This window comes from Rana temporaria, chromosome 3, assembly GCF_905171775.1.
Source record: "Rana temporaria chromosome 3, aRanTem1.1, whole genome shotgun sequence".
NCBI classification, from domain to species: Eukaryota; Metazoa; Chordata; class Amphibia; order Anura; family Ranidae; genus Rana; species Rana temporaria.
Window position 1 is genome coordinate 422,602,339 of NC_053491.1, and position 27,963 is coordinate 422,630,301.

The 27,963-nt window shown below is 47.1% G+C and overlaps 2 protein-coding genes across 4 annotated transcripts; both read left to right on the forward strand.

The window, feature by feature from the left end:
* Positions 1-41: 41 nt before the first annotated feature.
* On the forward strand, positions 42-27,963 carry GINS4 (GINS complex subunit 4). 3 transcript variants are annotated; one of them, XM_040346185.1, is made up of 8 exons: positions 42-169; positions 9,905-10,012; positions 12,441-12,527; positions 12,603-12,716; positions 14,097-14,194; positions 22,271-22,359; positions 25,399-25,489; positions 27,053-27,963. In XM_040346185.1, the coding sequence occupies exons 2-8, from the start codon at positions 9,917-9,919 to the stop codon at positions 27,147-27,149; spliced, it is 672 nt and encodes a 223-aa protein (XP_040202119.1). In that variant the 5' UTR covers positions 42-169; positions 9,905-9,916; the 3' UTR covers positions 27,150-27,963. The 3 variants fall into 3 exon arrangements, with proteins under 3 accessions (XP_040202119.1, XP_040202118.1, XP_040202117.1); XM_040346184.1 differs by having other exon boundaries at positions 42-151; XM_040346183.1 differs by having other exon boundaries at positions 43-158.
* On the forward strand, positions 3,705-6,885 carry LOC120933152. Its single transcript, XM_040346180.1, has 2 exons — positions 3,705-6,589; positions 6,759-6,885. The coding sequence occupies exon 1, from the start codon at positions 3,731-3,733 to the stop codon at positions 6,584-6,586; it is 2,856 nt and encodes a 951-aa protein (XP_040202114.1). The 5' UTR covers positions 3,705-3,730; the 3' UTR covers positions 6,587-6,589; positions 6,759-6,885.

The following is a 27,963-nucleotide window of genomic DNA, read 5'->3' on the forward strand; positions in this document are numbered from 1 at the left end:
TCAACACATTGTGGGAGGCGCTCAGCACTGTAGCGGCCCGCTGTATCCTCTGATATTCATGAAGAGGCGGGGTTCTGCGGGGAATCCCTCCTCGGAGTGACGTCAGTATACGTGCTGGCGGGAAAAAGGAAGAGTCCGGAGAAGAGTGGAGGTGATCGGTGTGTGTGGGGTCGGTCTGAGGTGATAGGGAGGAGGGAGGATAAAGCGGAGCTGTGCAGTCTCACTGGAGGGGCAGTGTTATGGCGGCTTTACCAGCTGTGCAGAGGGTGGAGGACATAATCTCCTGAGTTACTCCTCATTGTCATGCTATTCTGTACACCAACCCTGCAACTTGTCCCCGGTGTGCGCGACCCAAGGACATGTCCTCCCTCCCCCGGTCTGTGGGACCCGACGACATGAAGTCCCCCCCCCCCGTCTGCGTGACCCGACAACATGAAGTCCCCCCCCCCCCCGGTCTGCGCGGCCCGACGACATGAAGTCCCCCCCCCCCCCCGGTCTGCGCGGCCCGACGACATGAAGTCCCCCCCCCCCCCCCGGTCTGCGCGGCCCGACGACATGAAGCCCCCCCCCCCCGGTCTGCGCGGCCCGACGACATGAAGTCCCCCCCCCCCCCCGGTCTGCGCGGCCCGACGACATGAAGTCCCCCCCCCCCGGTCTGCGCGGCCCGACGACATGAAGTCCCCCCCCCCCCGGTCTGCGCGGCCCGACGACATGAAGTCCCCCCCCCCCCCCCCCCGGTCTGCGCGGCCCGACGACATGAAGTCCCCCCCCCCCCCCGGTCTGCGCGGCCCGACGACATGAAGTCCCCCCCCCCCCGGTCTGCGCGGCCCGACGACATGAAGTCCCCCCCCCCCGGTCTGCGCGGCCCGACGACATGAAGTCCCCCCCCCCCCCCGGTCTGCGCGGCCCGACGACATGAAGTCCCCCCCCCCCGCGATCTGCGCGGCCCGACGACATGAAGTCGTCCCCCCCGGTCTGCGCGACCCGACGACATGAAGTCGTCCCCCCCCTGGTCTGCGCGACCCGAGGACATGAAGTCGTCCCCCCCTGGTCTGCGCGACCCGAGGACATGAAGTCGTCCCCCCCTGGTCTGCGCGACCCGACGACATGAAGTCGTCCCCCCCTGGTCTGCGCGACCCGACGACATGAAGTCGTCCCCCCCTGGTCTGCGCGACCCGACGACATGAAGTCGTCCCCCCCTGGTCTGTGCGACCCGACGACATGAAGTCCCCCCCCCCCCCCCGGTCTGCGCGACCCGACGACATGAAGTCCCCCCCCCCCGGTCTGCGCGACCCGACGACATGAAGTCCCCCCCCCCCCCCCCGGTCTGCGCGACCCGACGACATGAAGTCCCCCCCCCCCCGGTCTGCGAGACCCGACGACATGAAGTCGTCCCCCCCCCCTGGTCTGCGCGACCCGACGACATGAAGTCGTCGTCCCCCCCCTGGTCTGCGCGACCCGACGACATGAAGTCGTCGTCCCCCCCCCTGGTCTGCGCGACCCGACGACATGAAGTCGTCCCCCCCCCTGGTCTGCGCGACCCGACGACATGAAGTCGTCCCCCCCCTGGTCTGCGCGACCCGAGGACATGCCCCTCCCCCCAGGTCTGCGCGACCCGACGACATGCCCCTCCCCCCCGGGTATGCACATGACCCAACGACATGCCCCTCCCCCGGGTGTCTGCGCGACCCAACGACATGCCCCTCCCCCCCCCCGGGTGTCTGCGCGACTCAACGACATGCCCCTCCCCCCCCGGGTGTCTGCGCGACCCAACGACATGCCCCTCCCCCCCGGGTGTCTGCGCGACCCAACGACATGCCCCTCCCCCCCGGGTGTCTGCGCGACCCAACGACATGCCCCTCCCCCCCGGGTGTCTGCGCGACCCAACGACATGCCCCTCCCCCCCGGGTGTCTGCGCGACCCAACGACATGCCCCTCCCCCCCGGGTGTCTGCGCGACCCAACGACATGCCCCTCCTCCCGGGTGTCTGCGCGACCCAACGACATGCCCCTCCCCACCGGTCTGCACGACCCAACGACATGCCCCTCCCCACCGGTCTGCACGACCCAACGACATGCCCCTCCCCCTGGTCTGCACGACCCAATGAAATGCCCCTCCCCCGGTCTGCGCGATCCAACGACATGCCCTCTCTCTGAGATCAAATGAGCTCTATTTACCCTTTCGTCTTCCAGGACAGCCATGAGATATAGCTCCTCCCTCCGGGACAGGAAACACATTAACCCAATTATAAAAGGCGGTCCTCCAGGCCTCTTCCTCAGTTTTTTGTGTTTCCTGCCGGATGGGAAGGAGCACATTAGGAACGTTTTTTGTATAATTAGGTCTATTTTTGTCTGCTTTCTTTAAACAGGTTAAGGTCCATGACAAATCTCAGAACCAGCCTCCTAGAAAGAAATGTGCCGTGTGTGGGACTAAGCTAAGTTCTAATTGGGAAAAGCCGTTATGTCCCGAGTGTGTCAATAGTTTGGTTAAAGATAATGCAGTAACCACTTGTCACCAGATTTTGTCATCTGTGAAGGATGAGATTTCATCTACCTTTCAGTCCTTTAAAGGTCTGATTGACAAGATGCAGGGTCCTCCCTCGTCCCTACCTAGAACCTCTAGTGCTTCTTCTGTTCCTCAGGTTCAGGAGGAAGAAGAATGTAGGGAGAGGACTCCTAGATCAGTTGCTTCCTCCCAGGCAGGTTCAGCATCTGATTCAGAAGGGGAAGAGGATTCCTCCAGGGTGTCTAGATACAAGTTATCATTGGACGATGTTGGGGATCTTCTAAATGCTATTTATGAGACGTTAGAGATCCCAGAAGAACAGGTTCAGCTCTCAAAGCATGACCTTATGTATCAAGGAAATGCTAATAGAACCAGGGTTTTTCCGGTTCATAAATCTTTAATTGATACGATTCTGCGTGAATGGGAACAACCTGAGAAAAGACCTTTCTTTTCTGGTAGCCTTAAAAGGAGATTCCCGTTTGAAGCGGATGTATCACATCCCTGGAACAAAGTTCCTAAGCTGGATGCCCCTTTAGCCAAAGTATCAAGAAAGACTGATCTGGCCTTTGACGATCTGGGTTCCCTTAGGGATCCAATGGACAAGAGGGGAGATTTGTTGTTAAAGAGAGCGTGGGATGCCTCCTCTATAGGTTTAAAGCCAGCCCTCGCGGCTACTTGTGTAGCTAGAAATTTGGAGTGTTGGCTCGCTCAGCTACAAGCACACATTTTAGCTGGTACCTCCAGACAGGAGCTTCTAAAATCCTTTCCGCTCTTAATTAAAGCAGTAGGATTCCTAGCAGATGCCTCAGAGGAATCAGTGAGGTTAGCGGCCAGGTCAGCAGCTCTGGTTAATGCAGCCAGAAGATCTGTATGGCTAAAGACTTGGGCTGGCGATGCCGCCTCAAAATTAAAATTATGCGGATTACCGTTTTCAGGAGACCACTTGTTCGGGGCCGGCCTCCAGGAGGCATTGGAGCGAACTCAAGACAGAAAAAAGGCCTTTCCTGAAAAGAAGAAGAAGACAGAAGGAAAGGTTTTTTTTCGAGGCTTCAAGGGATCAGGCTTTTGGCAGAACCAAAAGAAAGAGGGTCAGCCCAAAAAGCATTGGACAGGTCAGAAGGGTCGTGGAAGAGGAGGAATCTTGTTCAATCCTCCTCAATCCACCCCAAAGGCCCAGTGACGCCTGGGTCCCGGTGGGGGGAAGGTTGGGGCAGTTCCTCCCACAATGGACCAAGGCAACCTCAAGCCCGTTCATATTAGATCTGATAAAGTTCGGGTACAAACTGGAGTTAACGTCACTGCCTCACCTAAACTTTATGGTTACTCAGCCGCCCAGGGACAGGGCAAAGGCAGAAGCCTTGTTCCTGTCTCTGGGAGAGTTAGTGGATCAAAGAGTCCTAATTCAGGTCCCCCAGGAGGAGCAGGGACAAGGGGTATACTCCCATGTCTTTATAGTAAAAAAACCATCGGGAAAATTCAGGATGATCCTGAACCTCCGACCTCTGAACAAATTTGTGAAGTACAAAAGGTTCAGGATGGAGTCGATCTTTACGGTAACAAGATGTCTGTTCCCAGGGTGTTACATGGCAACCCTGGATCTCAGGGACGCTTACCTGCATATTCCCATACACCCAGATTACCAAAGATTTCTCAGGGTGGCTGTAAGGGTGGATGCAAGGATTCAACATTTCCAGTTCCAAGCTCTCCCCTTTGGGCTATCCTCATCTCCGAGAATCTTTACGAAGGTTCTAGCAGAGGCCCTTGCCCCTCTAAGAGACAAAGCGATCACGGTGATCCCATATCTGGACGATCTGCTGTTCGTTGCAGGATCAGTTCAACAGCTAGAGAAAGATCTGCAGATAGCACAGGATTTTCTCTCCTCACTCGGATGGATTATCAACCGAGACAAGTCACAGTTGATCCCATCCCAGGAGGTCGTGTACCTAGGGTACAGGATCTCTTCGGTAGAGAAAAAGATTTATCTCCCCGAAGAGAAGATTGCCAAAGTGAATCAAGCAGTAGCCCTGTTACAGTCCAATCAGCCGACTTCGGTCAGGGAAGTGATGAGGGTGCTGGGATTCATGACATCATGTTTTCCAGCAGTTCCTTGGGCAAGGTTTCACCAACGTCCTTTACAGGAACTTATGCTTCGTCTCTGGAGTGGTCAAAGCCAGGACTTAGAAGTACCGATCCTAATCTCAGACAGAGTAAAAAAGACACTGTGGTGGTGGCGAACACACCACAATCTGAGCAAAGGTCTAGATTGGACCTTCCCTGTGGAAAGAATAGTAACTACAGACGCCAGTGCCTGGGGGTGGGGAGCCCACTTGGAAGAGGAAGTAGCTCAGGGAGCTTGGTCTCCCTCAGAAGCAGGCCGCTCTTCAAACCAAAGGGAGCTCTTGGCGATCCTAAGGACGATCGAGTCATTTCAGAGAAGCATAGTAGGAAGGCACCTGCAAGTTCGCACAGACAACGCAGCGGCTGTCGCGTACTTGAACAAGCAGGGAGGGACAAGAAGTCCTGCTCTTCAGGAGATATCCAGCAGGATCCTCTCCTGGGCAGAAGTCAACTTGTCTTCGCTAACAGCTGTCCACCTAAAGGGCACTCAGAATTTTCTGGCAGATTACTTAAGTCGCCAGCCATTAAGGCAGGACGAGTGGTCCCTGAACGAGGAGGTGTTCTCTCAGATAATACAGAGATGGGGTCTTCCAGAGGTAGATCTGTTTGCTTCCGAACAGAACAGGAAAGTAACACAGTTCTTTTCAATTCACCCAAGAGACCAGGCCTTAAGGATAGATGCCTTTTCCGGTCCTTGGAGGTTCAACATCTGCTACGCTTTCCCTCCAGTGAGGATGATTGCAGCAGTACTTCAAAAATTCCGGACGGAAGAAACAGATCTAATTTTAATCACGCCTTTTTGGCCAAAGAGACCCTGGTTTGCAATTTTGAAGAAACTGAGTGTTCTCCCCCCATTTCACCTTCCAGTCCGGAAGGATTTGATTTCACAGGGTCCAATTCTGCACCCACAGGTAGACAGACTAAACCTAACTGCGTGGTTTCTGAGGAACAGTTATTAAGAGCGCAGGGTTTCTCTGAAAGGGTCATAAAGACCTTGTTGCAGTGCAGGAAGCCAGTAACAAGGGCAATTTATGCAAAATACTGGAAGAGATTTTGCTCGTGGTTAAAAGAACAGGGTTTGGACCAACCTGGGATTCCAGCTATCTTAGACTTCTTGCAAGCTGGCGTGGAATTAGGGCTCTCCCCTAGCACCTTAAAAGTACAGGTGGCAGCTCTTAGTATCTTTCTACAGGATTCCCTACAGCAGAACCCATTTGTTAAAAGTTTTTTCAAAGCATTGTCAAGATCAAAGCCAGCAAGAGTAACAGCCTGTCCTTCTTGGGATCTTTCTTTGGTGCTTAAGGCACTGTCAGAGAGTCCATTCGAACCTCTGGAGGAATCCGTCCTTAAATGGGTTACACTTAAGACAGTACTTTTGGTAGCAGTCACTTCAGCCAGACGGGTGAGTGAGCTTCAGGCTCTTTCCATTAAGGAACCATTTTTATTGATTTTTGAGGATAGAATTATTTTGAAAACAGATCCCAGTTTTCTCCCAAAGGTAGTATCCAAATTTCACAGGACACAGGACATTGTCCTACCTTCTTTTTGTTCCACCTCAAGCTCTGAGGTAGCATCCCCAAATTCACTAGATGTCAGGAGATGCCTCTTAATTTATTTAGAAGCTTCCAAGATTTTTAGGAAGTCTGATTCTCTTTTTGTGAATTTTTCGGGAAGTAAAAAAGGACAAAAAGCGTCTAAATCTTCCATTGCTAGATGGATCAGGATGGCAATAGGAAAGGCTTATGAGTTACAGGGCAAACAGGCCCCGTTTGTTAAGGCACACTCAACTAGAGCTGTTTCGAGTTCATGGGCAGAGAGGGCCGGAGCTTCTCCAGAAGAGATTTGCAAGGCGGCAACGTGGTCAAGTTATACTACTTTCGCCAAGCACTATCGCCTGGATTTGATGTCTGAGAAGGATCAGGCATTTGGCAGAAGGGTCCTCCAAGCAGTAGCCCCACCCTGATAAGTAAGTTTCTTGCCAATCATCTCATGGCTGTCCTGGAAGACGAAAGGGTAAAACCGGAGTTAGGCTTACCGGTAACTCTTTTTCCAGGAGTCTTCCAGGACAGCCTGGCTTCCCACCCGGTGTTTATATTATTAACTGGAAGTGGATGTATGTACTGACGGTGTGTTAGTAATTTTATGTCTTTCAGAGCCTTCAGGAATTCTTGGTAATACTGAGGAAGAGGCCTGGAGGACCGCCTTTTATAATTGGGTTAATGTGTTTCCTGTCCCGGAGGGAGGAGCTATATCTCATGGCTGTCCTGGAAGACTCCTGGAAAAAGAGTTACCGGTAAGCCTAACTCCGGTTTTCTCCTCGTGTCTGTGCAGAGAGATGGGGATGCGAGCGCGTGTGTGCGCTGAGACTGAGCTATGTGTGAGACGAGACATAGCTCAGCTCTGCAGCCATCTACCTCGGAGCTGACACAGGCACGGCTGCACAGGGGGAGGTGAGCAGCGGCCGTGACCTGTGTTAACAGAGCTCCGGCAGGCATATTCCTGCTCTGCACTGACAGCGGGGACCAGTGAGGACGCGCAGCGCGACTCGCACATGCGCAATAGTGAACCAGGAAGTGAAGCCGCAATGCTTCACTTCCTGATTCCCTCACCGAGGATAGCGGCGGGGGCAGCCGAGAGCCAAGCAATTGCTCGGCTTCGGCTACCAACATCACGGGCACACTGGACAGGTAAGTGTCCATTTATTAAAAGTCAGCAGCTGCAGTATTTGTAGCTGCTGGCTTTTAATATTTAATTTTAGGTGGAACTCCGCTTTAAATCAAGTTGATTTAAGCCTTTTTACTAGTGATTTAAATCATGATTTATTTCCCATCTTTTAATTATTATTATTATTATTATTTTTTTATTTCTCTTCTTCCTCTCCTTTTATATATGAACAATGGAACTGTATTTGATGGATTATTTTTACACTTGCCACAGTCTTTTATGCTGTATTGTTTATCAGCAGGAGTCAAGCTTTGGGCAATAGCCGTTGGGCAGACTTGCTGTCCTATTTGATGTCATGCTTTTGTATTTTGAATGTTGTTCTTAAAGCAGAGCTCTGCCCATATTAGAGCTGGGCGATTTAATTTTTTTTTTTCCTAAAAACATCTGCGCTTTTTTTTATTTTTTATAAAAAACTTGATTTAGGATTCAAATCTATTTATTTTTTTGATGGACACCGCGCCGGTCCTGAGGAGCTGTGGGCAGGATTTTTTAGCCTAGTCCGCGACGGCCCTTTCCCGGGATCGCGGATGGCTGACTTCTCCCCTGCACACCCCAGAGAGGCTATCAAGACAGGAGGGTCGGTTGTGAGGGTCTGCACCCGGTAGTAGGAGGATTCTTAGTGCCGGTCCTGGGGAAAAAAAAACGATTTATTGAAAATATGAATCGATTTTTAAATCAGATCGATTTTTTTCCAGCCCACCCCATATATCATTTTTTATATTTTTTTCCAAAGGCAACTGTTTTTATATTTTTTTCAGGTTTTAATCGCTATTTTTTGTAAAATCGCTGCTGTATTTCTTATTTTAATAAAACAAACCTTTGTTTTGGCTGTGTTGCGTGCTTCCATCTTGATTGTGGGCATGTGAAGCCCACTAGAATACTTTTCCAGGATATGGTGCTGCTGGCTACCCAGCATGCACCTCCCGATCTCGCGAAAGCACATTAACCACTTAACCCCCGGACCTTTAGGCAGCTAAATGCCCAGGCCAGGTTTTGCGATTCGGCACTGCGTCGCTTTAACAGACAATTGCGCGGTCGTGCGACGTGGCTCCCAAACAAAATTGGCGTCCTTTTTTCCCCACAAATAGAGCTTTCTTTTGGTGGTATTTGATCACCTCTGCGGTTTTTATTTTTTGCGCTATAAACAAAAATAGAGCGACAATTTTGAAAAAAAATCAATATTTTTTACTTTTTGCTATAATAAATATCCCCCAAAAACATATATATAAAAAAAAAAATTCCTCAGTTTAGGCCGATACGTATTCTTCTACCTATTTTTGGTAAAAAAAATCGCAATAAGTGTTTATCGATTGGTTTGCGCAAAATTTATAGCGTTTACAAAATAGGGGATAGTTTTATTGCATTTTTATAATTTTTTTTTTTTTACTACTATTGGCGGCGATCAGCGATTTTTTTCGTGACTGCGACATTATGGCGGACACTTCGGACAATTTTGACACATTTTTGGGACCATTGTCATTTTCACAGCAAAAAATGCATTTAAATTGCATTCTTTATTGTGAAAATGACAGTTGCAGTTTGGGAGTTAACCACAGGGGGGCACTGTAGGAGTTAGGGTTCACCTAGTGTGTGTTTACAACTGTAGGGGGGTGTGGCTGTAGGACTGACGTCATCGATCGAGTCTCCCTATAAAAAGGATCACTCGATCGATGCAGCCGCCACAGTGAAGCACGGGGAAGCCGTGTTTACATACGGCTCTCCCCGTTCTTCAGCTCCGGGGATCGATCGTCCCGGATCGCTCCCCGAGGTAAGCCGCCCGCCGCACGCAGCGGGGGGGGGGGGGGGGGCAGATCGGACCCCCCACCCGCTAGAAGGCAAGGACGTATATATACGCCCATCTGCCTGTCCGTGCCATTTTGCGGACGCAAATAGTCGTGCGGCGGGCGTTAAGTGGTTAAACACAGTTTCACTGCAGGATAAGTCTCTGGTTGCCATCACAATCGCAATTAAATCTCGCCATGCTGAGAGGTGGCGATGCCCACTGACTCCTGGGAATCATTAAACATTTCCCGGGAGCCAGTGCGCGGCAGGAAACTACGTACATTGCCATGGAGGGGAGAAACAGGAAGAGAGAGAGCCTTGGAATCAAGGTAAACAAAGAGAAAATGAAATAAAAAGGCCCAATGTAGTCATTACGGTCAGTTTAGAAGTGAATGATGAGAAGATTAAAAAGTGGGTGGAACTCCGCTTTAATGAAAACATTCTCAGCCCTAAATCATGATTTAAATTAAATCCATCCCGCCAGCAAAAGACTGGAAGTGACAAAGTCCTCGTCACTCCCAGTTTCTGATCTCAGAGAAGGAGGAACATCATCCATTCCTTTCTCTCTCTGTCCGGTGTACAGGATACTGCTGGTTGGAGCAGTCCTGGGCTCCCCGATAAGGCGGGAGGAGGGGGGACCTCCTTCTGCCGCCTGTAGAAGTGAATCCCTTCTACTTTACAGGGAATCTGCTGCTGAAAATGTTGATACCGGGATGATGTCTGCAGATGCGGGTAGTTTGATGTAGCAACTTACAAATCTGTTTCTTCATTCCAGTCTTCACTGTCCATGATGGAAGAGGATCTGGCCCTGTCTGATGAGGCCTCCGATGCTGGAAGTGAAGAAGTCCTGACGCCTGCAGAACTCATTAACAAGCTGGAGGAGGTGAGAAGTTTATTGTAGTAATGGAATAGAAGACGCTACTGTGGAGCCCAGCCACCTGTGTAGTGCAGATGTACCCGTCACTCATACTGGGTACTGATATGGCCAATCCCCAATCGCTCTTCTTCTTCCCTTTTTTTTTATATTTATTTTTTATAAATTAACCAACATACATATTTCAGGAGGAGCAGTTCCCCATACGTTTTTCTCCACCAATTAATCATTTATGGTTGGTGGAGAAAAAGTGCTGTAGTGTGTAGGCGGGAAAAATGTGCAACCCGCGTCACTTCCTGTGACGTGCAATCAGCACGCGCAGCGCGTCATACATCCCTTCAGTGGCTGACGTCGTGCACTGAGGAATCTGCCCTGATAAAATGCTTGACGACTACTGCGCATGGCAGAAATCAATTAACACTTACGACATTTACGTTGCTAAGAATCTAGTCATCTACTCTGCCAAACAAAGAAAGTAACTGCGCATGCGTGCACTGTACGGAATGATTGTCTGCATATCAATTTCACAAACAACAATGATTTTATATATATATATTTCACAAATTTTCATTTTGTGAAATATATATATATATATATAATTTCACAAAATGAAAATTTGTGAAATATATATAAAATTATTGTTGTTTGTGAAATTGATATGCAGACAATCATTCCGTACAGTGCACGCATGCGCAGTTACTTTCTTTGCTTGGCAGAGAAGATGACTAGATTCTTAGCAACGTAAATGTTAGTTGATTTCTGCCGTGCGCCGTAGTTGGTTGAACATTTTGTCAGGCAAATTCTTCTGTGCACCGACGTCAGCCACTGAAGGGATGTATGACGCGTTGCACGTGCGCCGTGAGCTCGGTTTGGAGATACAGCTGATTCCATGTCGCAGGAAGTGACGTAGGTTGCACATTCTGCCAGGTTGGTAATTTTGTCACAACAGGGGCAGCCATCATATCTCCAAGTATGCATCTTTGTAGAGGGTGGGTCAGGTTAGATCAGGGCAAAGGGGGAAAAAGGACAATTGCACTTCTCTTTTTTGAGTTGGATTTCTGTATAGTAGATTATTCCTGGATTCTGATACAAGTTCCTCAAATTTTCACCCGAAAATTCAGTTCACCCGAAAAAAAATTTTTAACATTAGATTGATGCTCATTTTGTCAAGGGGAATCGGGTAGTTTTTTTTAAAAACAAAGCAGTACTTACCGTTTTAGAGAGCGATCTTCTCCGCCGCTTCTAGGTATGGTCTTCGGGACTGGGCGTTCCTATTTGATTCACAGGCTTCCGACGGTCGCATACATCGCGTCACGAGTAGCTGAAAGAAGCCGAACGTCGGTGCGGCTCTATAAGGCGCCTGCGCACCGACGTTCGGCTACTTTCAGAAAATCGTGACGCGATAGATGCAACCGTCGGAAGCCTGTCAATCAAATAGGAACGCCCAGTCCCGCAGCCCATACCCTGAAGCGGCGGAGAAGATCGATCTCTAAAACGGTAAGTACTGCTTCGTTTTTTAAAAAACTAACCGATTCACCTTGACAACATGAGCATGAATCTAATGTTAAAAATTAACATTTCCGGGTGAACCTCCACTTTAAGTAGACCTGTTCTGTTGACAACTGAGAAGGAATTTTCCCTCACTTCCTGTTGTGCCACTGGGGCAGGAAGTAAAAGAAATTCTTCGTATGAAACAAAAAAAAAAACAAGGCCCTGATATTCACAGAACACTTTTAAAGTTATTTTTGAAATAACAAACATGTCATACTTACCTGCTCTGTACACCCCCCAATCCTCCTCTTCTTAGGTCCCCTGCCGGTGCTCCTGGCCCCTCCCTCATGCCGAATGCCCCCATAGCAAACAGCTTGCTATGGGGGGACCTGAGTAGCCTGCTTTGTGTGCCTATTACCACATGAAGCCTGGCTCAGGCCCTGCACTCGCTCTCTCCTCATTGGCTTACTCGCTGTGATTCACAGTATTGGCTTCTGCTCCTGTCTCCACCAATGAGGGGGAAGAGATTCATGAGAGCTGCTGCTCTCCTGCAGATCGCTGGACTGATATGGGGCTCGGGTAAGTATATGGGGGGGCTGCTGCACACAGAAGGCTTTTTACCTTACTGCATAGAATGCATGAAGGTAAAACATCTTGAGCCTTTTCAACCACTTTAAGCTGAAAGAGGTGAGATGTTTATTGCTTTAATAGAATATAATAATGGAGATCTGGGCAGGAATTGCATGTGTGTATATATTCCTGTACACTATACTATTCATTCAGATGACGCTGTAGCTCTCTCTTAATGCTGTGTGTATGGTGGGGGGGGGGGGGCTTGCACTATAAGACAGCAGGAGAGCCAAAAATGACCTCTATCTGATCCACGCGTACGTGTATTTCTGGTAGGTACACAGTATATTAATGAAGCGCCATGTTATCTCCCCAGGCTTGGCTCAATGAGAAGTTTGCACCTGAACTACTGGAGAGTAAATCTGAGATAGTGGAGTGTGTGATGGAGCAGCTGAACCATATGGTATTGGATTTGATGATTATTTCTTCTTGCTGATGGCGGTGTGTATGAGAACTAAACACCTTTTTTCTATTCTAGGAGCAAAATTTGCAACGAGCGCAGCAGGGAGACCTCAAGATCAGCTTCCATCACATGGAGATAGAAAGAATCCGATTCATGCTCAGCAGTTATCTACGCAGTCGATTACTCAAAGTATTGCATTTCTATTAATTTATTGGATGATATGTAATAGATGAGATCCCCCAAAAAATAATAGGTGATTCAACCTGGCAGTGTGCACACTATCCAAGCTTAGATTTTTAAATATTGCATTGGACTTCCTTGTGTGGCACCCTGCAGTTTCCTTGTGTGGCACCCTGCAGTTTCCTTGTGTGGCACCCTGCAGTTTCCTTGTGTGGCACCCTTCAGTTTCCTTGTGTGGCTGCAGTGTTACTGACAGCATGTGGGAATATTCATACACCATTAATAAAGACTTTTAGGAACTCCAGACAGATCCTGCTTCTTTACTGTCCAGTCACAGGTTACCGTATAACCAATTATTACCTAACTTCAGGGAGGTCAAGGACCCAGTTGTGCTACACAAGGGCAGGATTACAAATTGTTTGGAAAGCTATATTTGTATTAAGCTGTTTGTCTGGAGTTCAGCATTAATATATAACCAGCTATTGCATAATCTAGGTCTGCACAAAGCGCAGAATAAACAAAGTATGTAGTTTGAGAATATTGGCCATCATCTTATTTATTCTGCTGGTGTGTCTGTCACATGTTAGAAAAAAAATAGTGCTGAGCTTCTTTCTCTATACTTCATCTGTTACTCTTCATCACTGATGCTGCCGTCTAAAGCCCCCATACATACTACCTGACAGCTCAGGTCGGATGTGCTGTACTAACAATCCGATGTTAATGCAGTGATAATCCGATGTTAGTACTGCGATATCCCCTGCTGTTCTATTATGTTCTGACAGGGGGTGCCCTGCCCTTTACCCTGACCTAAGCAATTCCATATTTGCCTTGATTTGACAGCTATGGCCTCTAGTGACTGTTTACATCCTGGCTACACCTCCTGTATTCTATAGATCTCTATGGGACTGTCCCCTGAGGACCGAGGCAAGGGGCCTATGGGGCAGTAATACACAGATATAGTAGAGACGACATGATTTGCAGCTCTGGATGTAAGCACAAGCCATACTCTGTGGCCGCTGATTTAATGGAGAAGTAGGGCCAAAGCTCTTTGGACCCTCTGGGCTCTGAAGGAACGGCATACCCGTGCTGTTCCAGAGCTCTGCTGTGCGCGGCTGTGCGTGCAGGAGTGACGTCATCGCGGCTTGGCCATTTAAGTGGCCGTGGCCTGCGACCCTGGAAGGAAGACTTGGAAGGAAGGAAGACTGATGGAGGCATCTGCAGCAGTGACAGCATGCCGCTGGGGGGCTTAGTTTCAGGGTAAGTCTTTCATAATGTGCTAGTATGCAATGCATGATTTACTGAAGGCAAATCCACTCTGCACTACACATGTTCTAGTTGATGTACTATTAAAATAAGATTTTTAACCACTATTTTATGTTCTGTTATCAGATAGAGAAGTTTTTCCCGCATGTTCTGGAAAAGGAGAAGGCTCGTGGGGAAGGAGAGCCTCCACATCTGTCCCCGGAGGAGTTTGCTTTTGCAAAAGAGTGAGTATTCTTTCTGGAATTGGTTACCTGACAGTAATGTATCTGAGAGGAGATAGACTGGTACGTACCATAAGGCTGAAGATAGAAGAGCCATGTTTGGCAACCAAAATGACTTTGAAACAGCTTTCATGATTGTGAGCTCCAAGGTCCACCATATCAGATGAATAAATGCTGTTGCATTCTGTGTGACTTCCAATGGATCTGTGAAGAGCCTATAGCAAGTGTCTGTTTCACTGTAAAGTCCATCTGCATGCCTAAAGCGTAACACCTTGTTAAAGTGGTTGTAAACCCACTTTTTGTACTTTTACCTACAGGTAAGCCTATAACAAGGCTTACCTGTAGGTAAGGAGAATATCTCCTAAACCTGCACGGTTTAGGAGATATTCCCCTCGCAATGCGCCGCTGCGCAGGGGGATCTATGGCGAAAGGACCGGCAGCCGCCGGACCTTGCCGAGTTTTAAATCTCCCGCGCGCGGGAGTGACGTCATCGCCGCTCCAGCCAATCACAGCACTGGAGCGGCGATACCCGGAAGACACGCCGAGGCGAGATGAAATCTCGCTCGGCGTGAACCAGGTAAGTGCTACGCACCTCGTTCCAAGGTAAGTATTTCATAATGAGCTAATATGCGGTGCATATTCGCTCCTTATGACTTTTCCCTTACAGGAGGGCAAAAAAAAAATTTCATGCGGGTTTACAACCGCTTTAAAAAAAGAAAAAAAAAAAAAACCCATTCAGTTGAAATATTTGTGTATAGATATAAAAAAAAAAATTGTAAACACGCATTTCGTCTGTTCTCGTCTGCATAGGAGCTGGGGGAGGAGAAACAGCAGTACACCGAGCTTCCCAGTGATTGTGTAGGGGTTGCGGTGTATGTGGAATACAAAGAGCTCATACAGAGGCACCATCCCCTAAGAGTATGCAACTATGTTTCAAGAAAAAGGGTTAAGAAGGGTGGGACTTTGAATGTGCCTCGGAGGAGTAAATAAATGTATAAATACTCAAATTATAGAAAAATAAACAACCTTTATTTCTTTATCGTACATCACGGGACACAGAGCGGCATATTCATTACTATATGGGTTATATGGAGTACCTTCAGGTGATGGACACTGGCAATCTCAAAAACAGGAAGTGCCCCTCCCTATATAACCCCCTCCCATAGGAGGAGTACCTCAGTTTTTACGCCAGTGTCTTAGGTGTTGGTCATGGTTTAGCTTGCCTCCAAATCCTTGGGATTAAGGTGGGCTAACCGGTTCTGTCCAAAGGCCTCAGCGCTAAAGTGGTCAGTAACCGGACCCCAAACCAATGGGGTATAGCCCATAATGCTTTCTTTTTAGAGAGCTGGACCCTGGGCCCAGAACTTAGAAACCTTTGGGGGCCTAATGTTTCTGTTGCCAGAGTGCTATATGGGCCCAGGACAGTGGATCCTTCATAGGAACCCAGGGCCTGAAGGTCAATGCCCTACGGAGATGGGGGAAGATTGGGCCTCTTGCTGTGCAAAGTCCTGCGGCATGGAGCAGGTAAGTGAGGGGAAACTTGCGGAACTTGGTTCGCAGCAGGTTTTCTGGGGGGGGGGGGGTCACAGTGGGACATGCCTAAAGTTATGCGCTGCATCTGGCAAAGTGAGTCACATGTCTTAAGGATAGGATGGCTCTATGTGTATTTCCCCATAAAAGGTGACCTCCCTGGTAGTATTGTAAAGCATTGAGAAAGCTGTGTGTGTGTGTGTAAAGAGAGCTGTGCCTACCTGCAAAGCCTCCAGGCGATTGCTGCCAAGGTTTCTTCCTCCTAGCCTGGATGACAGGCAAACGCTGGCCTCCTCGTGTGGCCCCCTTCCCCCCACCCCCCCCCCGCCGGCGGGCGCGCGCGCGTCCCCGTGATATGGGCGCAATTTCGCGCCATTAGCTGAGGGGGGAAGGGCGGGCCAGTATGTTTAAGGAAGGGGCGGCCCTTCCATTGGTTCCCAGCTCAGTGTATGCTGGAACTGAGAGAGGAAGAGACCAGAGCGGCAGCGTGGGGCGCCGAGGACACACAGTGGCCAAAAAAGAATATTACAGTCTTGAAAGACTGTCCTGGAGCCTAGAGATAGGCTGTTCTTTTTTTTTTTTTTCTTTCTCAGCAGTTTTTTGGCAATACTACTAAGGGGGACAGAATGTTTTTTCTCTCTTTGGTTTAAAAAAAAAAAAGAACCATTAAAAGGAGAGAAGGCATTTTTTATCCCCCAAAGGGTTTTTGGGTAATAACTATTTATAATTCCAAACACCGTTAAGTTAGCGGGCGTACCTCGGTATTGTACCATGGCATCTGGTTCAGAGGGTACAAGAGGTGGGGATTCCCCCAGAGAGTCTGAGGTCTCGGACAAAGTTATGCCGCTGCTTTCCCGAGAGGGAGCCTTGGTGGGACCATCGGGATCTGGGGCTGGGGCTGGCACGGGTCAGTCCAACCCTAGGGTGGTCACGGACGAGGTACTGTCCACCTCTTTAAAAGAGATGGAAAAAAGAATGGAAAAGATGATAGCCAAGGCTATGCGGGGCAGAAAACGGAATAGATCTCTGTCGCCCGAGCGTGGACCCTCAGAGGAGGAGGTCCTTTCCGCAGGGGAATTGGACGACCTCTTGGACGAGGACCAAGCAGGTTCGGGGATCGAGGACCCGGATACGGAGGAGTCTGGGGTAGCCTCCCAAGGGGAGAGCTGGTGGGTTCAAGCCTTAACGGACTTGGTCCATAGAGCATTCAACTTGCCAGTACCAGATCTCCAAGTATCGACGGTTTCAGCTTTGGGCTCACTAAGAACGCCTCAAAACAACGCAGTTTTTCCGATCCATCCTCTGCTAGAGGAAGTTATGTTCCAAGATTGGACCAAGCCAGATAGAATCTTTTTACCACCTAAAAGATTCTCTGCCTTATATCCTATGGAAAATAAATTTTCCAAGAGATGGGCAACCACGGCGGTGGACGCAGCCATCTCATGTGTTAACAAATCTTTAACATGCCCTGTAGAAAACATACAGGTGTTCAAGGATCCGGTTGATAAACGATTGGAAACGCTACTTAAAAACTCCTTCACCACTGCAGGGGCAGTAGTGCAGCCAGCTGTGGCTGCGATTGGGGTTGCACAAGCATTATCGGATCAAACTAAGCAGATGCTTAAACTTATTCCTGCCCAGCAGGCAGAAGAATTTTCGGATGTCCCTAGGGCCATACGCTTTACGGTAGACGCGATTAAGGATTCTATCCAGCAAGCGTCACGTTTATCGTTATCCCTTATCCATATGAGAAGACTCTTATGGTTAAAGAGCTGGGAGGCAGAGCCCCCATGCAAGAAGCTCCTGGTAGGGTTCCCCTTCCATGGAGAACGACTCTTCGGAGAAGACCTGGATAAATATATTCAGACCATTTCAAGCGGCAAAAGTACTCTTTTGCCAACCAAGAAAAAGTTTCGAGGGCCTGCGTTTAAACGACAGTACTCCCCTGGGCAGGGGCCCTCTAATACTAAACAGTATCGACGGCCTCCTGCAAGATCAAACTTTAACTTTAACAACAAATCGCAGGGACAGGCCGCTGGAGGCAAGAAGCAGTGGTTTCGCAAACCAGCAAAACCAGCCCCCAAGCCGGCCTTATGAAGGGGCGCCCCCAACCACGAGGGTGGGGGGAAGGCTGCGTCTCTTTTCAGAGGTTTGGGAGGCCAGCATTCCCGACAAATGGGTACGGTCTTCCGTGGCTACGGGCTACAAACTAGACTTCCTAAGGTTTCCTCCTCCTCATTTCCAGGAGTCAAGGGTACCAAACGATCCGGGGAAGGGAGCCGCATTAATGGCGGCATTGAATCATCTACTCTCCCAGGAGGTAATAGTAGAGGTACCAGTCCAAGAACAAGGGCTGGGTTTCTACTCCAACCTATTTATCATCCCAAAGCCCAACGGCGATGTCAGGCCAATTTTGGACTTAAAAATGGTAAATGCATACCTAAAGGTCCGCTCATTTCGGATGGAATCTGTGCGGTCAGCAGCTGCCACACTCCAGAAGGACGACTTCATGGCATCCATAGACATAAAGGATGCCTACCTTCATGTTCCAATTTATCAGCCACATCAAAGATTTCTACGCTTTATGGTGGCTTTGCGTCATTACCAATTCGTGGCGCTTCCTTTTGGGTTGGCTACGGCCCCCCGGGTGTTCACGAAGGTCCTAGCTCCAATCCTAGCCAAGCTAAGGATCCAAGGGGTCACGATCCTAGCGTACCTGGACGACCTCCTAGTCATAGATCACTCGTCTCCTGGCCTGGAACGAGCAGTGGCCCTCACGGTCCAGTACCTCGAGAGGTTTGGCTGGGTCCTAAATCGAGAAAAGTCAGCATTCCAGCCCACAAGGCAGTTGGAATATCTCGGCATGAGGTTAGACACAGAACAACAAAGGGTGTTTCTACCTCTGATAAAGGTCAAAGCCATCAAGGAGTTAATCCTATTGGTTCTAAGCAAGAGAGAACCAATTGTTCGCCTATGTATGCGGTTACTAGGCAAGATGGTGGCCACATTCGAGGCGGTACCGTACGCCCAGAGCCACACTCGCATCCTGCAGGCAGCCATCCTGTCAGCATGGAGCAGGAGGCCACAGGCCTTGGATATCCCTTTGCCGCTCTCATCAAGAGTCCGACAAAGTCTGTGTTGGTGGTTAGACCCTCAGAATCTACTGAAGGGGAAGTCTTTCAGCCCAGTGGCTTGGAAGATAGTAACCACAGACGCCAGCCTGACGGGCTGGGGAGCAATTTTGGATGGTTGCACTCGCCAGGGTACTTGGGCAAAGCCAGAGAAGCAGTTGCCCATCAACATCTTGGAGCTCAGAGCTGCTCGACTAGCCCTCAGGGCTTGGACATCCAAATTGCAGGGGTTCCTGGTGAGAATTCAATCAGACAATGCCACGGCCGTGGCATACATAAATCACCAAGGGGGAACCAAGAGTCAAGCCGCTCAGAGAGAGGTGAGCTTGATTCTCCTGTGGGCAGAGGCTCATGTGCCCTGCATATCGGCAATATTCATTCCAGGAGTGGACAACCTTCAGGTGGATTTCTTAAGTCGCCAGACTCTGTTGCCGGGGGAATGGTCTCTACATCCACAGGTCTTTCAGACACTCTGCCAAAGATGAGGAGTGCCGGACGTGGATGTCATGGCATCGAGACTCAACAAGAAGCTAGACAGGTTCATATCCCGCTCAAGGGATCCGATGGCCTGCGGAACCGATGCGCTGGTTTGCCCTTGGTATCAGTTCAAACTTCTTTATGCATTTCCCCCGCTCCAGTTACTACCCCGCCTGCTGCGCAGGATCAGGGTGGAGCACATACCAGTTATCCTGGTAGCTCCAGCATGGCCCAGAAGGGCATGGTATTCACTAATCCTGAAGATGGTAGTGGGAGACCCTTGGACTCTTCCTCTACGGTCAGACCTGCTTTCACAAGGTCCGATCCTCCACCCTGCCTTACGGCATCTAAATTCGACGGCCTGGAAGCTGAATCCCTGATTCTCAAGGGTAGAGGTCTGTCTCAGAAAGTAATCTCTACCCTAATCAGAGCCAGGAAACCGGTCTCTAGGGTGATTTATTACAGGGTCTGGAAGGCCTATGTAGGCTGGTGTGAGTCCAAGCGATGGCTTTCTCGCAAATTTACCATCGATAGAGTATTAAGTTTTCTCCAGCTAGGAGTGGATAAAGGACTGGCATTAAGCACAATCAAGGGACAGATTTCAGCTTTGTCAGTGTGGTTTCAGCGGCCGCTGGCCACCCACTCGCTAGTTAAGACCTTCATTCAGGGGGTCTTACGTATTAATCCTCCAGTTAAATCCCCACTTTGTCCGTGGGATTTAAATCTTGTTCTGTCAAGTTTACAGAAACAACCTTTTGAGCCGTTGGCTGAAATTCCTTTGGTTTTACTGACAAGGAAGTTAGTATTTTTGGTTGCCATGGTTTCCGCCAGAAGAGTATCGGAACTGGCAGCCTTATCCTGTAAGGAACCATATCTTATTTTACATAAGGACAAGGTCGTTCTCCGCCCTCATCCTTCCTTCCTACCAAAGGTTATATCCAGTTTTCATCTAAACCAGAATTTGGTATTACCATCCTTCTTTCCTAAACCTACTTCCAGAAAGGAAGGGTTGCTGCATACCTTGGATATTGTCAGGGCCATGAAGGCCTATCTTAAAGCTACAGAGAAGATCCGGAAAACAGATGTGTTGTTCATTTTACCGGATGGGCCCAAGAAGGGGCAGGCAGCTGCAAAGTCCACTATCTCGAGGTGGATTAAACAGTTAATCACTCAGGCCTACGGCTTGAAAGGGTTGCCTCCTCCGTTATCATTAAAGGCTCATTCTACTAGGGCCATGGGCGCCTCCTGGGCAGCACACCACCAGATCTCTATGGCTCAAGTTTGCAAGGCGGCAACCTGGTCTTCTGTCCACACGTTTACAAAATTCTACCAGTTGGACGTAAGAAGGAATACTGATACAGCCTTTGGGCAGGCAGTGCTGCAGGCTGCAGTTTGAGACCCTCGGATTCCGGGGGGCTCCCTTTTGAGTTAAATTTAAAAATTATTTTTCTCAACCAAGTTGGATTTATTATGATTTGAGTATATCTCTAAATTAAATCCTTTTGTCTTGGGAAGATGTTCTCCCTCCCCTCATTGTAAGCATTGCTTTGGGACATCCCATATAGTAATGAATATGCCGCTCTGTGTCCCGTGATGTACGATAAAGAAAGAGATTTTTAATACAGCTTACCTGTAAAATCTTTTTCTTGGAGTACATCACGGGACACAGAGCTCCCACCCCTCTTTTGGGGACCATTTTGGGAGGCATACTGCTTGCTACAAAACTGAGGTACTCCTCCTATGGGAGGGGGTTATATAGGGAGGGCACTTCCTGTTTTTGAGATTGCCAGTGTCCATCACCTGAAGGTACTCCATAGAACCCATATAGTAATGAATATGCCGCTCTGTGTCCCGTGATGTACTCCAAGAAAAAGATTTTACAGGTAAGCTGTATTAAAAATCTCTTTTTTTCTGCCACAAGGCAGTAATACTAGCAAATCAAAACAAGAGATAAAAACAACTTACAGTTTTTGAGGTTAAAAATCAGGGTGTGCAATTCCCAAGCATTGAAAAACTTTTTGCCTGCGCGTTTCGCCGATTTCCACTTCATCAGGGCCTTTGTTTATTTTTTCTCTTTGTTTCTTCTCATCTGCATTTTTAAATCATACTAAATATGGTATTTATATATTCTATTTTTAGAGTTTATACGATATCTTACTGTGCCACTTTCAAAGGCCCTGAAATTTTCCGACAACAAATGTGTGATGTTGGATTATCTGATCGTGTGTACACAAGTCCTTTGGGAAAACACGCATGCTCGGAAGCAATGCTAACCATAAGACAACATTAGCAGAAAGGGTGGGGCTAAAGAGCTGAAAAACCACTTGGTTTCATGTTTGTTGGCTGACAATTCTTCGCCATTTGTATGCAAGACAAGTTCCTTCGGACAAAAGTCCTACGCTCTGTCCGGAAAATCCGATCGTATGTACCAGGATTTATATTGTAAGAGGAGCATCAACATTTTGCCTTTTTTATAAACTTTGTATTTGTAATTAAAGTCAAAGTCCACCTTTTCAATACCAATATTGATATAAAAAAATGTAATTTACTAAATTGTTGCAGAGCATTGCAGCCACGTTTGTGCGCCCCGGGTGCAATGCACAGACTATCGGTGTTTACCTTCAGCCTCGGGTCTATACAGAGAGGTACCGCCCTGGCTAAACCACAGAGCAACACTGGAGGCGGAATTTCCAGTGTGCTCTTGCAAGTCCTGTCTCCCAAGGTGGCAGATGGGACTAACATGGACTATGCCAATGAAATTCTCACTCCAGTCAAAGCTTGGGCTCATTTTGAATGACGACCTATGTTAACCATAATTGCTCTCTCTGTTCTTGTTGGCAATATTTCCCTTTCCATTTTTTTTTCTCATCAAAACAGGGATTTTATCAGGTTTTTCATTCCACTATCCGCCATGGAATAAATCTCTGTCCTGTCCCTGCAGGTATATGGCGAACACTGAGACTCTACTGAAAAGCGTGGCTCTGCGCCACATGCCCCCAAACCTACAAACACTGGACTTGTTGAAATGTGGTAAGTAACTGGAAATATGGGGGAGAGGTCAACGGAAAGCATCTTGATTTGTGTACATTCTGTCATACTGCTTGTGTTAGAGACCGCGCTGGAAGAACTGGATTGGTCCCTTGCCCTGAGTGGTTATTCATGTGGGCTAAAAGGAAGGAATGCCTTCCGGTTGATCGTGCCCAGTGATGGATGGTGGCGATGGGCCCTCTCAGCAATTGGGCTGCTGCCTTTTCTGTGCGACCTTAAAGTGGACCTCCACCCAAAAGAGGGAAGCTCAACTTGTTCGCACACTCCACTGTCACGTTTGACAATTTTTTTTGGGGGGTACCTGATTTTGACAGGTACCCGCTCCCACTACCGGTTAAGATTGCCATCAGCGATCCATGAAATCTTCGGCCCCTCCTCCTTCCTCCCCGCTGCCTTCTGGGACACACACAGGTTTTAGAAGATGGCGGGACCATTCAGAACACGCATGCACAGTAAGAAACAAAGGCTTCACTGACGGTTTTCCTTACTTACTTTTCCTTACTTATAATGTCGGCGACTGCACCCGAAGCCGATTGACGAATCAGCTCAGGGTGCAGACATCGTGGGATGCCTGGACAGGCAAGTGTCCTTCTGTTAGAATTCAGCAGCTACAGTATTTGTAAGGTCGTTTCAGTTTGTAGACTTGGATAAAAAAGAAAGGAGTGGCTCCTTCGATATCTCAGTTGGTAGAGCGGAGGACTGTAGAGGAAAAAAAAAGAAAGGAGTGCCTGGTGTCCAGAGAAATGTGACTTCTAAAATTTGGTTCGAGGACATCTATGAAAAATTGGCAACATGCACATCAATCCAACGCGGTTTAGGTGGGTAATAGACCCCCCTCCCTTCTTCAGGGCTGTTGTACATACTGTTTGGTGGGAACAATGCTGCCTATACAACTAAGGACAGGGTTCCGCCAATCAAACACCTTGATCCAACATAACCACTCATGGGAATTGTTCCCACCCAATAGTACACAGCAACAGCCCTGAAGAAGGGGGAGTCTATTCCCTTGAAACGCGTTGGCTTGATGTACATGCTGCAAATTTTAAATAAACGCCCACGAACCATATTTTAGAAGTCACATTTCTATGGAAGAGCCCTGGGGCCATCATAAAAAAAAAAAATACTAAATTCTGAGTTTCAAAGTCAGAATTCTGAGATTAAAAAGACAGAATTCTGTGTTTCAAAGTCAGAATTCTGAGATTAAATCTCAGAATTCTGTGTTTCAAAGTCAGAATTCTGAGATTAAATGTCAGAATTCTGAGATTAAATGTCAGAATTCTGAGATTAAATGTCAGAATTCTGAGTTTCAAAGTCAGAATTCTGAGATTAAATGTCAGAATTCTGAGATTAAATGTCAGAATTCTGAGATTAAATGTCAGAATTCTGAGATTAAATGTCAGAATTCTGAGTTTCAAAGTCAGAATTCTGAGATTAAATGTCAGAATTCTGAGTTTCAAAGTCAGAATTCTGAGTTTCAAAGTCAGAATTCTGAGATTAAATCTCAGAATTCTGAGATTAAATGTCAGAATTCTGAGATTTAAAGTCAGAATTCTGAGATTAAATGTCATAATTCTGAGTTTCAAAGTCAGAATTCTATTTTAGTTACAGCATACAGTATGGGGAAGCAGGCAGTGCTGGGCTCTCTGGTTCCTCTACTGTATTAATAGTTCCTCAGTTTGCTGTCATCTGCTCTAACATAAAGAGGGATGCTGAAAACGAGTGTATTGTCTGTCTGTGTGTGTGTGTGTATGTGTGGGGGGGGGGGGGGGGGTGATGACACAGCTTCCATAGATAACAGAACACAATGCACCCCAACTTTGTGGAAACATTGCACTGTTGCCCCAACAAGAGGGAATTGTGAGCACAATGTGTGTCTTTGTTCAGAACGGCTTGATCATAGCAATTACATGTCTGGACTAATTCTTACAGAAAATGGACCCCATATTACACATAAAAATCAACACAGGTATATAACTTGAGAATTAGCTCAATGCATAGAGTGACAGACTTGTGATTGATATTTTGTGGGTTCGAATCCAGGAAAGAGCACAATTTGTTTTTAAGTTATATGTATATATACATATTATTTTATACATTGCTCTTAGATTAAAATAGAGATGTCCCAATACCAATATTAGTAAATCAATATATTGAAAATGTATATGTCTTCAAAAAATTAAGCTCTGAGTTGGATTCGAACCCAAAACTTAGAAACACAGAAACACAGAAGTCTATTACTCTAACCACTGAGCTATAACCCAAGTCATAAATCTCTACTGTTTTTATAGGTTTAATATGGGGTTCATTCTCTGTAAGAATTAGTCCAGACATGTAATTGCTATGATTAAGCCGTTCTGACCATAGACACACATTGTCCTTCTGCCTTCTAGCCGTTCACAATTCCCTCATGTTGGGGCCACATTGCAATGTTTTCCACAAAGTTGGGGTGCATTGTGTTCTGTTATCTATGGAAGCTGTGTCACCAACCCCACCCACTCACACACAGAATACACTCGTTTTCAGCATCCCTCTTTATGTTAGAGCAGATGACAGCAAATGGAGGAACCAGAGAGCCCAGCACTGCCTGCTTCCCCATACTGTATGCTGTAACTAAGATAGATTTACAGATCAATATCTAGAGCACAAAACTTGTATGTCTGCAGAATCATGGTCTATGGGTGTTAATACATTATTGCTAAATGCTCCTAAAATCCTCCTAATAGAGACTACTATATTTAGAAACTCAGAATTCTGAGATTTAAAGTCAGAATTCTGAGATTAAATGTCAGAATTCTGACTTTGAAACTCAGAATTCTGACTTTTAATCTCAGAATTCTGACTTTTAATCTCAGAATTCTGACTTTGAAACACAGAATTCTGTCTTTTTAATCTCAGAATTCTGACTTTGAAACTCAGAATTTAGTATTTTTTTTTTTATGATGGCCCCAGGGCTCTTCCATACATTTCTCTGAACACTGGGCGCTAATTTATTTTTTATCTAATTCTATCATCTTTTTGTAGTGCCCAAACCAAACCTGGACTCATTTGTGTTTCTGCGGGTGAAAGAAGAACAACAGAGCATCCTGGTGGAGCCAGAGACAGATGAGCAAAGGTGGGGACAGAAATGTGTTGCCTTTCCCTTTATTTATTTTTTCCAAATTTCTTTATTTTAATTGTCATACATACAGAGATATAAACAATTTCATTAATCCATCATATGAGCTCCAACCAATCTATTCAAAATCCAATTAACAACGTTACTCATATCCTAAATACATCTACAGAAGAAACAGTAACTAGTTATTTGGGATAGTCCCCATTCTGTCTTCCGTTGGACTTGCTTCTCTTGTATGCCCTGACAACATACTTTACTAAGAAGAAAGACCTCTACATATCTGAGGAGAAGAAGGAATAAAGTAAAGAACCCCATGATTATGTGAGCAGACTGCAGTTCCTCTTTAACCACTTGGGATCCGCTCTATAGTCAAATGACGGCTACAGCGCGGATCCGAAAATCCAAGTGGACGTCAATTGACGTCCACCCCTTTGCGCGTTCCCCGCGTGCGCTCCAGAGCGTGCAGCGGGGAAACTCTGTATTGGCCGTGTCCCTTGGACACAGCCAATTACAGATCGCCACGAACGGCCAATCAGAGTGGCCGTTTGCGATGCGATCTGTGCGGCCAATGAGAGATGATCTCATATGTAAACATATGAGATCATCTCTCATTGCCGTTTTACACAGACAGCGTCCTGTCTCTGAAGAGGAGACCGATCTATGTCCCTTGTACATAGGGACATAGATCGGTCACCCCCCCCCCCCCCCCAGTCACCCCCCTTCACCTACAGTTAGAACACAATGCAGGGATACATTTAACCCCTTCCTCACCCCCTAGTGTTAACCCCTTCAATGCCAGTCACATTTATACTGTAATTAGTGCATATTTATAGCACTGATCGCAGTATAAATGTGAATGCCACCAAAAGTGTTCGATGTGTCCGCCATAACGTCGCAGTCCCAATAAAAATCGCAGATCGCCGCCATTTCTAGTAAAAAAAACAATAATAAAAAATAATAATTCTGTCCCCTATTTTGTAGGCGCTATAACTTTTGCGCAAACCAGTCGCTTATTGCGATTTTTTTTTTATTTTTTTTTACCAAAAATATGTAGAAGAATACGTATCGGCCTAAACAGAAAAAAAAGTGTTTTTTTTTTTTTTAAATTGGGATATTTATTATAGCAACAAGAAAAAAATATTGTATTTTTTTCAAAATTGTCGCTCTTTTTTGTTTATAGCGCAAAAAATAAAAACCGCACAGGCGATCAAATACCACCAAAAGAAAGCTCTATTTGTGGGGAAAAAAGGACGTCAATTTTGTTTGGGAGCCACGTCGCACGACCGCGCAATTGTTAGTTAAAGCGACGCAGTGCCGAAAGCTGAAATTTCACCTGGGCAGGAGGGGGGTATATGTGCCCAGTAAGCAAGTGGTTAATGCAGCTCCTGGTCTGCATTTTCATTCTTTTAGTTGGCAAGAAAACTGAAAATAGAGGATCAGCACAACATGCAACTAACAATACCAGCATTTTTTTTAATAATGAAATGATTTCCACTGAAGGGTAGTTGTTCATTTATTACCAATATGACTTGTTTAACTTAAAATTCTCTGTTTCCACAGGGAATACGCTATAGACATGGAGGTCGGATCTCAGCATCTTATCCGATATCGTACAATAGCGCCCCTTGTGGCCACAGGAGCCGTGAAACTCATCTAAAATCGCAGAAAGAACATCTGATATGGTCTGAGCTGCATGGTGCAATGCCTGTTCTGACCAGAGGATGGCAGCAGAGGTGTATTGAAATGACTGAGCCTAAGAATCTGAACTTTTCTACATTCTCATCAGTTCATGACTTCGAGTAATGAGTGTTATTGGATTAGCAGTGGACATTTTTCCAGAACTGATGAGCATTGAATTTATGTGTATGCTGGAAATGGCTGTGGATTATACAGAGAATTATTTTTGTCTTGTGAAGTTTATAAGATGTTGTGTTCATGTGCAAGTCTACAGCCATGCGTATCGGTGTCTATGCAGACAAGTCTACAGCCATGCGTATCGGTGTCTATGCAGACAAGTCTACAGCCATGCGTATCGGTGTCTATGCAGACAAGTCTACAGCCATGCGTATCGGTGTGTATACAGACAAGTCTACAGCCATGCGTATCGGTGTGTATACAGACAAGTCTACAGCCATGCGTATCGGTGTCTATGCAGACAAGTCTACAGACATGCGTATCGGTGTCTATGCAGACAAGTCTACAGACATGCGTATTGGTGTCTATGCAGACCATGGAGCCATGTGATGGTGCATACAGTAGAGTTTATCTATGTAATGCAATCTTCCATCATGCAATGCACTGCTAGGAGGATGTCATGTCACCAGGCACAAAAATACCAACATGTAGCATATATGTATTCTTATTGTTTGCTCAGCACTCTTTGCAAATGTGTACTTGGAGAATTGGGAGGTTTGATAAACTTTAATGCAAGTTTTAAAGTATCAACAGAGAATAAAGATTTTGTTACAATT

What these genes read in the sequence shown, in the direction of transcription:
- LOC120933152 (XM_040346180.1), top strand. Translation starts at nt 3,731, where the DNA reads ATGGACCAAGGCAACCTCAAGCCCGTTCATATTAGATCTGATAAAGTT.
- GINS4 (XM_040346185.1), top strand. Translation starts at nt 9,917, where the DNA reads ATGATGGAAGAGGATCTGGCCCTGTCTGATGAGGCCTCCGATGCTGGA. An exon ending in TGGAGCAGCTGAACCATATG is followed by an intron (nt 12,528 to 12,602) that starts GTATTGGATTTG and finishes TTTCTATTCTAG; the next exon opens with GAGCAAAATTTGCAACGAGC. An exon ending in ACTGGACTTGTTGAAATGTG is followed by an intron (nt 22,360 to 25,398) that starts GTAAGTAACTGG and finishes ATCTTTTTGTAG; the next exon opens with TGCCCAAACCAAACCTGGAC.